Raw genomic sequence first — 15824 nt, 5'->3', positions numbered from 1 at the left:
AATATTGATTTATATAGACTGATATGCTCCAGTATCGCACTAATGGGTGCAGGAGGGTGGCTGCAGTCATTTGGAAAAGCCACAAGCCTTCCCGTCCTGCCTGGGTTGGTGACACCAGCTGGTTGTCACTTGAGAATGACTTTTCCAAGGGCTCCTTTGTGAAATCAGCCGTGGCTTTTCGGACCTCTCCTGCTTGCAGGGCTTTCAGCCTACATGGAGTCACGAGTGACACCGGCCCCGATGCCGACAGGTCTGGTGATCCCAGCAGCTGGGCCTTGTCCTGCCCAGGGCCGTTTGTCCTCGTGCAGGAGACGCTGGTGGTGGGACACGATGGGTTTGGGCTGTCGAGCTCACCCAGGGTGTCGGGAGAAGCAGCCTGACCCTTATTTCTCAGTCTTGGACCAAGTGCCCCTATTAATTCTGCAGGAATTGAAGCTTTTACAAGCCAGGCGTGACTCTCAGCCTAAACAAAACCCTCCCAGAAAATGTGTGGCAGCTGCTGGGAGTGATTTACATGCCAAGAGCTGTCGCGGGGAGGCTGAGCTCCCTTTGCCTCTTGTTACTCAGCTAAAAACTTCCTCTGACTCCATATGCCGGCTTGTTTTCTACCACCTTCCCCTCCCCAGACTTCTCCCTTCTCTTTACTTACCCAAAACGTGGTCTTTCTGGCTTGTTTTTGGTTCTTCTAGTCATTTTTACAGCTGGGCTCCTGGCTGGAGAAGGGGTTTGCAGGCAGCCCCCTCCCTGCCCACCCAGGCCCCCGGCACCGCCAGGTTCTTCTCCTCGCCATGGGAAGCGGCACCAAGACGGATTCACCAGCCAAGCACCGGTTTGTGGGTACCAGTGTGACAGGGAAGATCCTTTGCCCTGTTTTCATCCCTCTCCCAGTCCTCTAAAAGGCAAAAAAAAATCACAATTCCTGTCTTTACTTTTTTTTATACCAATCGTCCACTGTTTAGGATTATTGATTGTCATTGAGCCATTTCTTGGCATTCTTTTGCTCCCCTTCCATTGGCTTTGGGGACAGTGGGACCTGGCAGGAGATATGATTTCTAGAGATGTCCAACTACCCGACCCCGGCAGAGCCAGATTTACCTGGAATGAGGGGTATTTTTGCACCACTCTTTCCCCCGCGGCATCAGCTGAGTTCAACTTGCAGCCCGGAACGATGGGGACCAGCGGACCAGGAACCAAGAAATAAAACCCGTTCTCAGCAACCCCCCGCCGTGTCTCGTTGCATTAGGTTCTCCTCACGCATCAGCCTTGGATTACATCCCGTGGTGTGATAACCTGATGTAATGTGACATCGCAGGAGCGCGATGCGATGAGAAGTGATGGGCCGTCAAGTGACTAACGCTGCTGGGGAGGCGTCTCATTTCACTCGGCCCTACAACTTGGCTGCTGCGAACGTTTGCTGGGCTTGATGTGATCCGTGGAGAGAGGGGCTTGCTTGCGCCAGATCCCTGTTGAGAGGTTTTAGCATCAGTAAAATCATTTGATCCTTGCAGGATCAGTGTGTGTGCACTGAGCGACCCTCGCTCTTGGGAAACTGTGGGGAAAATGTGATGCAAGGCAAAAAAGTCCCACTAGATCATACTGTTTCTCTCTCTCTTGTTTTTCTGCATCGTTTCCGTACTTGAGCTGCATTCTGGATTTCTCTCACCTTCCACATTTGCTTTTCTGGTTTGTGACCCTGGGGGATGAGCGGCCGCATCCTGCACGTGGACGAGCCCTGCGGGGAGAAGGATGGGGTTAATGGAGCTCAATGCTGGGTTCGTTACCTTGTGGAGAGTTCGTTACCTTATGCCGAGTGGTGCAGAGGAACGTTTATTAGTGTGATGGAGTAGATATCTCTACAGGTTTCCATGTGCCCAGCGTTGGTGTTGTGGGACCTGAGTGGCTTCTCCCAGCTCCGACATGTGGCGCTTCATGTGTTTTTGGGTCCCCTGCTCTCATCTTGCTGCAGTTCTCACTGGTCCAAAGCACCAGGACTTGTTGGTGCATGAAGAATGCTGGTCATGGTTTGGGGGTCCCGTGTCCTGGGGTGCCACTGTTTCTCATTGCCTTCTAAGTGTGATGGATTTCCTGTGTGCTACTGGATGAGCTCCATGGGGCTCACAGTGCCCACCCCGCATCCCGGGGACCTCCCTGTCTCCATCCCCATCCTTGAGGCACAAATGTGCTTTGGCAGCCAAGTCTCTTCTACCCAGGAACAAGCACCAGGAGCAGAGGAAACGGCCTCAAGTTGCGCCAGGGGAGGTTGAGGTTGGATGTGGGAACAATTTCTTCCCCAAAGGGCTGTGGGGCATTGGAACAGGCTGCCCAGGGCAGTGCTGGAGTCACCATCCCTGGAGGGCTGGACAGACGGACATGAGGTTCTCAGGACATGGGGCAGTGCCGGGGGTGCGGAATGGTTGGACTTGGTGATCTTGAGGGGCTTTTCCAACCAAACTGATTCTGTGATTCTAAGTTCTCCCCAATATCCCACCCCTATGACCATGGATACCTAAACTTTTATGACCAAAAATGCCTCTTCCCTTTTCCTCAGCACTGCAGCACCTGGTACGCTCTAGATTGATGTGGAATTACATCCCTGAGCACTGAAACCACAAAATGTTGTTGTTGTCATCTTGAGATGCAGGAGCAGAGCCCGACGAGCCCTCGGCCACCCCCCCTCTCCCGCTGTCTCTCTGTGATCTCTTCTCAACAGCCAGCGTGTCTTGCTGCTTGTGGCAGGAGCGTGTCCCCATCTGTGTCACCTCTGGTCCCGATCGGATGCGGGTTTGGATGCTTCTCTCTTATTTTTAACAGCTGGTTTGCCCTGATGGGAATAGATTTTCACAGACATGAAGCGAGGGCGCCCGGGCTGGCAGTGAGCTGCAACAGGAGCCTCTTTCTCCTGCAGCACAGATCTTGCTGGAGGGGCAAAGTTCCCTTCACCCAGGGCCAGGATCCCCATGAATTTTGGTTTTGAATGGATTTTTTTCCTTAGCAGCCCTTTGAGGGGAGGCAGAAGGGGGAAATGAAGACTATTGGGGTGCCCTTGAAGTCTGAAATAGCCCAGCCCTATGGTTGAGGAACAGCAAATGGTTTGTCTCCATGCAGGACTCTCTCCCTGTGCTTCTGGTCCCTCCTGGTGATCCAGTGACCACCAGGGATGTATTGTTACTTTGAAATAGGATTTAGGACTCAGCACCCCATGACTAGTGCTAGTGGTAAGTGAATGGTTGTACTTGATGATCTTGAAGGTCTCTTCCAACTAAAATGATTCTATGATTCTATGACTTGGCTACAAGCACCCAGATATCAGGTTGGATCTTCTCGTTTTTATTGTCAAGGCTTATGGTCTAGTAGGTGCTGTTTGTGTCGTGGTTATCTGTGTGTCCTGGTGGCATCTGGCATTGCTCCTGGGCTGTGTCCTCTGCCTGTCCTCTCCCTTTTGCAAGGCCAGCCAAGGCACTGTCACCCTGTGCGTCCACATCAGGTCACCTGCTCAGTGGTCTCCAGGATGGGCCAACAATGTTGTTTCCATCCTGGACTATTGAAAACCAAAGTGGGGAGAAGGAAGGACAGAAAAGTCCATGCTAGGACAGAAAAATGAGCACCCGGGCACGTGGCTGTGCAGGGAATGTCCTCGCTGCTGCCCGTCCTCCAGCTGGCGTCCAGCCCTGCAGAAGAGAAGGAGCAGCCAATGCAACCCAACCCAAGACCTTGTGTGTACCAGGAGAGAAAAACCCATTGTCTGTCCTCAGTGTTCCATGAACTGAAGTTCTGCTGGAGCCTTCTTTGTGTGGGGACATCGCTGAACACCTTCCTGCAGCACACAGTGGGGAGGCTCTTGCTGTGGCCTGAGAGTGAGACAGGAACCGTGGAGCATCCCTTGGTACATGGATTTATGAACAGTGACCTCTCAGAGCTTTAGTCTTGTCCCTCAAGAGCCCATCATGGCTGTTTTAACGTGGTCTCTGGTGATGTCCACCTCCCCTCTCCAGCCCCATACATCAGCTCTCTTCTACGGTTGCCTTTGGTGCTTCTCTGGCCATGTCCCTGGTGGGTCACATCTCCTGAATCCCAGTCCTGGCTTTGGCTCTTTGTGACCAAGGAATTTGTGGTTTATAGCACGGATTGTCTAGCCCAATAAGCAGCCTGGCTATGCCTACCTGGGCCTACGGTGGCCAACCGGTGGTGGCTGAGCAAGTGGCAAGTACTGAGGTGCCACCAGAGCTCCTTGTGCTTCTTCAGCCCCTGAGCATCTGCCAAAGTGCCCTCAGAAGGGCTGGCACTGGTAAGTGTGGCTGGAGGAGAGGTGTTCAAGGTGACATCCAGTGGATCAAGGAATCCAGGAGCCCTAAATCCAGGCCCAGGCAGGACCTGAGAGCACGATGCTGGTGTTCAGGGTGTCATGGTGCACGTGCCATTCCTGTCCCCAATGCTGGGGGTGGCTTCGCAGGGCAGAGACTTCTCTTAAACACTCTCCCAGCCCAAACCACCCTCAGCAGGGGACTTCCCAACTGGGACATCATTTTTTTGTGAACATCAGTGGGTTTTTTCCTCCTGCAACCTTCCCTACTACCAACACAAGCCATGGTATGACACTCCAGAGCGGTGTTGGCAACCCAGATGGGAGCTTCCCACAGCCACATCTGGCCACATCTGCCTGCCTCACCATCAGCAGCAGGGGTTCCCAACCCCAGCAGTGCTGTGCGGAGCCGGGAAACACAGCTTTGTCTGGGTAAACCTAATGGACCCTGCAAGGCTGCAAATTGGAGGGAGGGTGGAAAAATCACAATGTGAGTATTTAAGCCAGCGAAGTGACTGAACGTGACATTTCGACTGGATAAATAGGATTGTCACACTGCAAAGAGGAACTGCCAGGATTATAAAGTGACTCTCTTTTCTTACTAGAGAGGCGCTCTGAGAAGAGCTTGGCCTTGTTTGGCTGTTCTGGATGATCCCCTTGGCAAGGGCTGAGGTTTCCTTTCGACTTGCCCAACCATCCTTCTACCCCCAGCAGGGAGACTGTGGGGATGTTGCTGGATTTGGACCTGGCTGTGATTTTCATACAGAATATTTGCTGTATGCACTAGTGGAGGGGGCAGGTTGACCCTCTTTTTAGCTTGAATCTTGCATGGATTTTATATCCTGAGGAGGGAAAGCTGCTGGCGCTGCTGCTCCAAGCATTGACGCAGCTCTATTTGGGGATCTCTCCCATCCTATTTTGGACCTAAAACCAGACAGAGCGAGGACCGAGGTGTATCATGGAGGGACTTTGCACCCTTGGGTGCACCCTTTGCTGCAGAGCAGCTCCTTGGTGTGCTTGGCTCTCTGGTTGGGACAGTGTGGGCAGGAACCTCTGCCAGCATCCCCCATCACCATCATGATATGTCAGGTTGGCCAGAGAGGTGGTGGCTGAACAATCCCTGGAGACATCCCAGGCCGGGCTGGACGGGGCTCTGAGCAACCTGAGCTGGTGCAGATGTCCCTGCTCATGGCAGGGGGGGCACTGGGGGAGCTGGGAAGGGCCCTGGGTTGTGATTTTTGCTTGGGGATGGGCTGATAGAGATACACCTGACGCTGGACCTGTCATGGTTGTCTTCTAGGTCGTTGTTGAACTGTTTTGGGTGGGAGCTGCACCCCAGTGTCTCTCCATAATCTCCCCAGGGGACTCAACTGTCCCTGGGCCAGTGCTGGGGTTGTTTTGGTGGCTGCTCAGGGCAGACCTGGGTCTGTAGGACGTTTACAGACAAGTGCAACGTCTCCTGGCCCTTCCTGGGCTTCGTGGTGATTCATCCCGGGACGCTTTCCAAGTTCACTTCCATCGATTTGATCCATCCCATTCATAACGCGAACATTGCCTGGCACTGTTCGTTGTAGTAGGAGGAGGAGGGTTTGTTTGTCGGGCTGTCACCGTGATGGATAACGTGTTCACACCAATTCCCTGGGCATCCAGAGAGGTGCCAGGAGATGAATAAAGGGGGATAATGTGCCAAAACATGGTTCCTATCAACGCAGTTCAGCTCGGTGAGGGTGCTGGGGCTCGCTGAGGGCATCGCCGCCCTCCTGTCTGCCCCCAGGGAGGGCAGAACCCCACAATAAATGAAATAAGGGAGCTCTGGCTGTGCCTCTCCAAGCAGGAGATGCCCAGACATCCCATCTCCTGGCTGGGGAGCGATGGACAAACATCCGCACCGGCAGCCGAGAGACACCAAGACCTGTCGGGATGGCAGCGGGGGCCAGGAGGGCGTCACGGCCGAGGCAGCATCCCGGTCCCCGTCACCTCCCAGGTGCGCGGGTGTCACTCAGGGCGCAGCGGCGGCTGTCACAGCTGCCTGTCAGCGCCGTGTCGGCTGTCAGGGACGCGCCGGAGGCGGCTGTCACCCCCCGCCCGGGCGGTGTCCCCCCGGCCTCGCTCTCCTCCTGGCACATCTGAGCCCGTCAAGCGCTGTGTTGACTCGAGGATAAGCTGTGCCGTGGAGCGGGAGCCACGACCTTTACCGGCAGCGAGGGAAAGCGCGGGGTCTTTGGGGTGTCCAGGTGGAGGGGGATGTCGCCCAGCATCGGGGGGTTCTGTGCCGCACTGCGAGGATTGATGTGCTGGGTGGTATTGAACAATATCATGATATTAGGAAGGAGGGTTTAGGCTTCTAGGGGCTGCTCCAGGTGATGGGGAGACAGGAAAGTGATGGGGGCTCAGCTGGGGGGTCCCCATTGGGCTGCTTGGTGGGTACCAGCTGCATCATGCCCTGGGAAATCACACCCATGCCCATTAACCACCACATCAAGGGAGGAGATGGGGGGGGGTATAATCCTAAAACTGCCCTCACACCTGTGTGTGAGGGGAATGATGGCTGAGAGTGCTGTGATTTTCAAGCCAGAAAGGAGATTGTTGGTGATAACTGTATAAGTAATGACTGACACCCAGGTTGGGGGGGGTCAGGAGGCATCAATCACTGCGGTGTTCCAAAGCTCAAGGGGGGGTCAACCCATCCCGTCTACAAGGTGTTTTTATATATATATATATATTTATTTATTTTATTTTTTCTTGCAATTACCTCTAATTGTGATGATTTGGGGTTTTTGATGAGAATATTCCTTCTGGGATGCTGCACATCCACCTTCCCTTTGGGCATCACCCCCATTTAATATCCCCCAGGAAAAAAACAGCTTTTCCTCTGGGTCTGGGTGGGCATCTCATGTGTGCAGGTTAAAGGGGAGAATCCCCAATTAACTCCAAAGCCCCCCAAACCCTTGGGGCTGTTCCCCATGGCAGTGGGGGGGGCCTTTCCCTGCCCTCCTGCCCCGCTTCGCTTGTTTTCCCTCCTGCAAACAGCAGGTCTATTGTTAAACGCCAGGATCCTTCACGTCTCGCTCCCTCTAATGAACATAATTAGCCGTGAATCACGTAGGTCTCATTTTTGTTAGGAGGTTAAAATTCCCCGATACACTTTAATACATTTTTGCAGCGAGCACATTTAGAAAGTAATTAAAAGGCTCAGCCGGCTTTGCCTGCATCCCCTCTCCCCCTCCCCACGATGGATTTAATTGAGGCCAGCTGAAAGTTAGTGGAAATAAATTGTGGCTGATAAAGCGGAGGTTGTGATTGAATTCTGGGCGAGGAGCTTGTTCTTGCCCGTGTGTTGAGTTCATCAAGGAGCGGTGTTGAGGGGTGGGGGGGAATTTATTAGTGTAATGTGATTTTACTGATGAGAAAATGATGTTTAGGGAGGAATAGTGCTTGTGTGTGAGGGTCCTGCTTGTAAGAGCATCATCTCTGGGGCTTGGGGACATCTCTGGGTGGCTGCAGATGTTGGGGCAGCGGGAAGGATGCCTGGGGTGGGTTATCTCAAGGAGTGGTGAGGAACGTGTGTCCAAAATATTGGCATGATGCTGGTGTAAAACAGCCAACCTGGGGCTGGGGGCAGCAATTACCTTAATTGGCTTTGTAGCCCATTAACATCTTAATTGCTGGCTGTGCCTGGGGGGTGCTCAGGACCGAGGTGGTGGAGGAAGAGAAGGAGCCGGCGGGAGGTGCTGGAGATGGATGTTTTTTCAGGTGCTCCCAAGGCTTTTAAGAAGCATCGAGCCGCCCCGGTGCTGGGCCATGTAAATGTAACCTTCAGAAAGAGCGTGCAATTAAAGCGCCCTGCCGCCCGCTATATTAAAGCGGGATATTAAAGCAAACAGCGGCTCTCCCTGCTCGCGGGGATCGTGTCGAGAGCGTGTTTGGCCAGGGATTTGCTGGCGTTGGGAGCGAACGGCCGGGCTGGCGGCTGGGGCTGCGTCCTTGTGCCCGGGAAACCTTGAATTGAAAAGTCAGTGTTTGAACCCCTAGGCTGAGCATCCCAGGGGCAGGACCTGTCCCGTGACAGGAGGAGGATGAGGAGGGTCCCTGCCCTTGCTGAGGCTGAAGGGGGATGTGCACTCCAAGCACAGCACTGGCGTGGCTGTACTGCTAATTACCTGCCTGCTCCAGCTGGCACTAATTAACTTACCTCTTTTTCCTTAGCCAGCCAAGGTCCCGTTACCCTTTCTCCCTCCTTTTCCCTCAGAAGGAGAGTGTCCACGATGCTTTTACTCTGCTCTTGTATTTCAATATGAGTTAAATTACCTTCGCAGCGGCTGCCACTTGGCTTGTGGTTCAGTCGCAACCGCAAGACGTGATGTCTTATTAATAAATGATGCGGTTGCCGTTTTGGCTACGCTTTGCCTTTCTTGTTTGGACATCACGATAGCTTTGCAATCCCACCCTGTGTGTGGATGGGTGTAGCACCCGTGGGGTGGCTGCAGGACCTCCCACCCTGGCCCAAACTGGGTGCTGGGGGGTGCAATGAGGGGGCAGGACACCTGGGTTCCCTGCAAAGCTTGAGGCCTCTTGCTTTCCAGCAAGGGAGCCCAGCAGGGCATCTCTACAGGGAAATAGTAGGCAAATCCTATTTTTGTTGTGTGCATCCCCTCCCCAAAAGCCTGAACCTTCGCTCTTGCTTTTATTAGGCCTGATGGTTTTCCCTGTGTCTCCTCTCCCCGCAGATACGCTGTCAGTGCCTCGCTGGTCCCCGCAGATTCCCCGTCGAGATCTGGGAAACTCGATAAAACACAGGTACGCTGAATCCTCCCCACTGCTGGGAATGAGCATCTCCCTCTGCATCTCTGGTCCCGAACGGGGGGCTTGGGACCACTCCCCCTATTTCCCATGCTGGGCTGTGCTGTCCTGGAAGCCCATTTAAATTCCATTTCGGTTTAGATTTGGTTTAGATAAGGCTTGAGCTGCTATCAATAAAAGCTCTATCTAATCTGTGACCCCACCAACCTTCAGCAAATTGCCCGTCTCCAGATTATTGCCCTTCCGTATCTCCCGCAGAAAGAAGCACTAGAAATGGCTTCGGTGCTGCTATTCCATGGGGCGGCTGCTTCTCTGATGGGCTCAAAACTCGGGTCCCCAGGGCAGGGAGATGTTTTGGGGGCTCTGGCTGCAGCCTGGGGTAGGTAAAACCAGGGAGCTGGTGGCTAATGCCCGTCTTGAATGGCTTGGATCAGGCTTTGCCCTTCTGGATAACTCAGATTTGCGCTTTGGCATCCCTAGAAGATGCCTTGACACCTGCCGCAGTGTTTGAGGGCAGCAAGGGAAGGAAAAGTGGGAGCTGGGTAGATAAGTGTGGTTGGCGAGATGTTTCTGCAGGAGCAGGAAATGGGGCAGAGCAGCTGCTTCTATTCCCAGCCGCTCTCTGTGATTCTCTCCGCAGGTTTTCCACCAAGTACTGGATGTCTCAGACCTGCACCGTCTGCGGGAAAGGAATGTTGTTCGGCTTAAAATGCAAAAACTGCAAGTACGTCGCGGTGCCCGAGCGGTTTGTGTCGCTCCTTAGTGTCGCGAGGGGGATAACGAGGGGAGCCGAGCTCGGGCCCGGGGAGATGAACCAGCCTCTCGCCAGCTCAGCCTCGCAGGAAGCTTTAATGAGACATGAAATGGGGTGAAGAACATCGCAAAACGGGGCTGAGCTTGGGGCTGCGTGCTGGGGATGGGAGCGGGGTCCTTGGGGAAGATCCTGCTTGATCAGACCCCCCCAGCCTCCCGCTCGCTGCCCCCCTGCAGATGCCCATGTTGGAGGGTTCCATGTGGAATTATCTGGGAGATGGGGATGGATGCGCTGGGCCGGGGGCTGAGCAGCTGGGACGAGAGCATCACGTGTCCGGGCATCCGATGGGGTTTTTTCCTCAGCTTTGGGCTACATCCTCTATTATTTTTGCATCAGCAAAAGTCTCGTGGCTCTCGATTTCCTGGCAATGTCGTGGCACCGAGAAGCCAACTCACCCCACACTGCAATGAAGCTGCGATGCAAAGGAGAGGGGCTGTGCTGGCCGTGAAATTGGGCAGAACTGGGAAAAGATAGCGAGGCAGAGGCTGGGGCCACTTATCCTGCTTTAAATCCGGCACAGTCCCAGCTCTTAAACCATATCGTGCAGCCATCAGCACTTAGTGAAGCTGCTTCTGGAGACACAATTGCCTTTCCAAGGGATGGGTGCTGGGAATACGCCAATCGGCCACCGGTAACCGCGTTAGCCAGAGCTATCGAGTGATAACGATCGCTGTTGCCGTTGATTAAATGCTGATGAGTTAGCAAATTGGGATTTAAACCTGGACGAGAAATGCCTGGCTACTGCGCACTTGCTGGTGGTTTTCTGGAAGTGCTGTTATCAAATATATATATATATTTTAAAGCAGCAATTTGTGTTGCGTTAAATGCTCAAGCAACCCGAGGCTTTGCTGCCCGCGATCCCTGCCCGGGCTGGTACCCGAGCGGGAGGAGGGATGTGATGCCGGGACCTGCGATGCTCCTGCTGCCTGTAGTCGCTCAGAAAAGAGCAAACAAATCCCCCGGTTGTAAAAAGTTCAGGTGAACGCAGGGTATTTACGTTTGCCGGCTTTGCCGTAGCCGCCGGCTCCGGTGCTGCTTTCCCCAGGAACAGGAGGGGAACGAGCAGGTAAAACAAACAAACCTCCGATCCCCCCAAGCCTCGAATACCAAATTAATCTCTGCCTTTCCCTCTAGGAACGGCTTTGCAATAAAAGCTAACGCGCGCGGCTCCTGAATTTTCATTATTCAGCTCATTGACTTGTAGCTGCTGTCTTCTTCTTTTTTATTTTTCATCCTTTTACCCTTGTTTTTTTAAATCCTTTCCTCTTTGCCTTTTCCCCGCTTGGGTCTCCCTGCTCTGCTGGGGCATGAGCTGGGACTCATTTCCATCCCTAATTAAGAAAGAATGGGAATGTTTTGGGGCGCGGGAGCCTCCTTATGCCTATATGCATGACCCAGGGGTGAAGCCCAACATGGACTCCTGCCCCGGCTCCACGAAATCAAGCAAAGCTCTGCAGAATATTCACTGTAGCTGTAAATGCTCTCATTTATTTTTTGTTAAAGGTCCTGGTCATAAAGCCAGGAGGGAAGGGTATAGGGGCAGAGGGTCATCAGGAGCCAAAGGGGACAGTGCAGCCACTGCCCCTGAGTTTAATTAGGTGTAATTAGTGCTGGATGGTGGTTGGGGGGAAGCAGCTTTCCCCGGAGTGCGGGTGTCTGCTCCTTTTATTGTATTTTATTTTAGAGAGTGGAGAGAAGGGAACGGAGCTGGTGAGGGGCTGGAGCACAAGTGTGATGGAGCGGCTGAGGGACCTGGGGGTTCAGCTGGAGAACAGGAGCTGAGGGGAGACCTTCTGATCTCTGAACTGCCTGAAAGGAGCTTGGAGCCAGGGGGGGTCGGGCTCTGCTCCCCAGGAACAAGCGCCAGGAGCAGAGGAAACGGCCTCAAGTTGCACCAGGGGAGGTTGAGGTTGGATGTGGGGACAATTTCTTCCCCAAAGGGCTGTGGGGCATTGGAACAGGCTGCCCAGGGCAGTGCTGGAGTCACCATCCCTGGAGGGTTGGACAGACGGACATGAGGTTCTCAGGACATGGGGCAGTGCCAAGGGTGGGGGAACGGTTGGATTCAATGATCTTGAGGGGCTTTTCCACCCAAAATAATTCTATGTCAGCCGAAGTTGGCAGAAATTACAATTTTGGGCATCCTCAAGCTGGCTGGTGGGTGCCTGGTCCCTCACAGCTGGTGGATAAAGGGGGGGAGCCAGGCAGCCCCCCTTGGTTTGGAGGTTCCCACACCTACCCATGGGGACAGACGAAGGACCTGCAGCCCCTGAGTCCTCCCAGCCACCAGTCCTGATCCTCCAGGACGTGCATCCTCACAGATCCCATCTGGGAAGATGCTCCTCATCTTCCTCATCCCTGTACTCACAGCCTGGGTGGGTTGGGAACTGAGGCTCCTCCCAAGCACAAGCTGCAGAACCGCAGGGATATGTGACAACCAAAATCATACATCAAGTCACCTTTCTGGGTGGAGAAAGGGTCCCTGGTCCTCAGCGATGCTGCCTGCCCTGAGCTGCATCCCTCTGCCGTACCGCGATGCTCCGCATCCCCTTCGCCCTCGTTCCTCACTCCTTGTTTCTCTGCTCCTTGCCAGGCTCAAGTGCCACAACAAATGCACCAAAGAGGCCCCTCCATGTCACCTGCTGATCATCCACCGCGGAGGTAAGGGCCTTTCTTCCCCCTTCTGCCTCCGTGGACGTTGCCACCAGGTAAAACTTTCAGCAGCCCCCCGGGGCGATTCGGGAGCCTGAACCCCTCGCTGGCGGGACCGGAGGCTCCCGAACCGCTTTTGGGCGCTCGGTGAAAATTTTACCCACCCGTTTTTTCCGCTTGTAGGGAGACGAACCGTTCGGGGCGAGGCAGATTTGCATTGCAAACCACTTCCACCCACCCTTCCCCTGCCTCCTTTTCTTTTCAGATTCCCCACCGCACGGGGTAAGTGCTACAGGTTTTAGCCTTTTGCTACCGTCTGAGAGCCAAATCTCGACCCGAAATCTCCCGTGGTGCTGTCGGTGCATGGGGGTCCCTGCCACAGGGATGCGGCCGTACCCCTGCGGATGCTCCTGGTCCTTTTGGAGCCGCCTTATCCCGCTCTCCTCCTGGGGAGCCTGTCCTAAAATCCTCAGAGGAGGGAGAACTTTGCACCAGGACCACGGGCGTCGCTTCCCACCTCTTTTCTTCCAGATTTTGGCCAGAGGACTGTGACCGCCTAAGGGAAATGCTTCCAATCACCCCGATCACCATTGCCTTGAATTTTGAGCTCTTAAGGCCATTACTCTGTGTTAAATACCACCAAAATCACACTGAGCGGTTTAATCCCGGGGAAATGCATTGCGCTGGTGGCATCCCACGGGGATGCTGTGGCTTGGAGGGGGACAATTTTGCAGCCCTCTCACTGGCCCCCGTACTCTTGCTTGCAGCAAATTTGGGTGCAAAGGGCTAAAGATCCCCCCGTCATGCTCTGAGCTGCTGCAAACCCCGAGCAAGAGGCAGGGAAAGCAACGTCCTGCAGTGCGGGCCTCCCAGAATGGGCAGAAATTGGGGTTTATGGCTGAGGTCTGTGATGCTGCGGGACGCAGAGCTGCCCGCTGTGTGATTTAACAGGGGAGCAAGGAGCGGTGTGGCTTTGGGGTGGCCTCAGCATCCGTGAAAGAGCCCCCGCCACCAAAAGGAAAGAAAGCTCTTAAATCCATTGCCTATCAGCTGGCCTGTTCCTGCAGGCTGGTTTCCCCCCCAAAAAAAATCTCCCCACCAACAGCAGGATGCTCCGAGCTGACTCCTTCCTCTCACCCCAAAAAGCTGCAGTGAGGAAGAGGACGGTGCCTCCTCCTGATGCGGCTGAGTCCCCCTGGTTCGTGGGGTGGCCACGGTGGCTGCTGAGCCTCCCTGAATTGCAGCCCCTTGGCCGGGGGGTTTGCATCCCACCCCAGGAGGCTTTAAGCCCCCCAACATCCCGGGGGGGTTTGGCTGCAGCTGGGGTGCAGGGGCGAGCCCCAAATCTTGCTGCAGGAGCCAGGTGGCTGGAGGTACCAGGGGTTTTATTTGGAGAGTGATTCCAGAGCGGTTTGCAAGCGCAGTGTGACCCCAAATGCTCCTTCCAAGCTTTGATGTCTCTCCATCTCTCTCCCCCCACCCTCCATCCCCTTTTCCCCCCCCACTCCTTTCCCTTCTTAATCCAGCAAGGTTAGTCCGGACAGAGTCGGTGCCCTGCGATATCAACAACCCCCTGCGGAAACCGCCCCGCTATTCGGACCTGCACGTCAGCCAGACGCTCCCTAAAACCAACAAACTCAACAAGGTGAGCGGCTCCCCCAGCCCTGGACACCCCCTGTGCACCCACCCCCTGGCCCCGCATCGCTGAAATATCTGCGGCTTTTGCTGGTTCTTTGCATGAAGCTGCTCTTCTTATGGACGTTGGGGGCAAAGCTGGTGGCGTTTCCAAATGTCACCCAAGTCGGGTCACTCGAGCTGCCCCTGGTTTCCCCATGGGGATGCTCCTTGCAGCAGCTTTCCCAGGGCACGTCCTTTGGGAGCATCAATCCCATTTTCTGGGTGGAGAGTAATTTTGTAATAAAATAAGGAATTTAAAAGCAAAAGGGGCTGTGCCCTGATCTTGTGTTTGGAGCAGGAGGGGACCGGTGGGTTGTCCCCAGGATGGCGCATCTCCCAGCTCCTCACCGTGCAGGTGTCCCCATGGGTCTCCAGGCTTTGTAACTGATGCTTGTATCACTGTCTGGGTAGGAGCTGCTTAAGAACCTGCTTGGGGGCTTAAATTAAAAACCCAATCTTGTGGACTGGTGCTAATTCAAGGAGCAGAGTGAGGGGGAGCTTGTGAGGTGAGATGCTCTGCAAACCCTTCACCACTTGGGTTTCCTGACATGGGTTGTATCTCCTGAGGTTATTTCTTTTGAAAAATAAAATGGGATCAGTGCTTGCAAAATACCCCATGTCCCACCACTCTTGCTCCATCGTGGCCTCTTGATCTCCGGATCTAAGCTGAATTTGTGGTGGTTCGAGGTCTCTGTTACCACCTGAGGCTTCCGTAAATAATAAATTTATCGTTACAAATAAAACAAGCCCAGAATTTGATTGTGTCGCTGACGAAAGCTGGTAAAGCCAGACCTGATGGTGCACCTGGCTGCCTTGCTGCTGCCCAGCATTAACAGCAACAAAATGGCAAGGAATTATTTGTGATGGAATTTAGAGCCTGTTGCCTTCAGTGGAAAATTTCTCACAGGTGCCTAGAGCTGATGCCGAGCATGTGTATATGTATATATATATATATATATCTATATCTATTTGGCTTTGACCTGAGAATTCCCATTCTAGTTAAAGTTTCCTCTATAAATGCACTTTATGCAACAGGGCTCACTTTTTACTTTGATGTTTCTAAAAAGTGCTTCTTTAGGTATACCTTGTTCTCCGTGAATACCATTGAAATCTCATTGTTAGCGGCCTTCGGTGTTGGTTTACAAAAGAATTTACCTAGCTGAGATTGCCATGTGTGTCAGGATGGTCTATAGATAATAAAATGTATGTGGGTTTTCTGGAAAGCCAAAATCATTTGAAAATTAATCAGTTTGGACAAAATGACCTGCTGAGGGAGGCTCATGCAGGTTTTTCTAACCTTGGAGGGAAATGCCATGGGTGCATCTGTCTGGAGATGGGAGAGCTCGGTGCTACTGAGCGTCAGACCTTGTCAAGGGTCTGGGAAGGCTCTGGGGAGACCTTATTGCGGCCTTTCTGGACTTAAAAGGAGCTGATAAGAAAGATGGGGACAGACGTTTGGGCAGGACCTGTTGTGATGGGACAAGGGGTGATGGTTTTAAGCTAAAGGAGGGAGATTCAGGCTGGACACAAGGAAGAAATTGTTGCCCTGAGGGTGGTGAGAGGCTGGCCCAGGTTGGCCAG

General features: G+C 53.7%; 1 protein-coding gene across 1 annotated transcript in view; it reads left to right on the top strand.

Moving 5' to 3' along the window:
* The window catches only part of KSR2 (kinase suppressor of ras 2), a gene marked incomplete at both ends in the record, with an annotated part of 81129 nt that overhangs the window by 31310 nt on the left and 33995 nt on the right, over positions 1-15824 (top strand). Inside the window, 4 exons of the mRNA XM_082066040.1 lie at positions 9028-9097; positions 9741-9824; positions 12508-12575; positions 14093-14211. Of these exons, the coding sequence (XP_081922166.1) occupies positions 9028-9097; positions 9741-9824; positions 12508-12575; positions 14093-14211 (341 nt within the window). The remainder of the gene's footprint in view (positions 1-9027; positions 9098-9740; positions 9825-12507; positions 12576-14092; positions 14212-15824) is intronic.

Source organism: Streptopelia decaocto, assembly GCF_964273445.1.
Source record: "Streptopelia decaocto genome assembly, chromosome: 15".
Classification (NCBI taxonomy): domain Eukaryota; kingdom Metazoa; phylum Chordata; class Aves; order Columbiformes; family Columbidae; genus Streptopelia; species Streptopelia decaocto.
The sequence above is the reverse complement of the archived record's forward strand: the minus strand, read 5'-3'. Positions and strand labels throughout refer to the sequence as shown.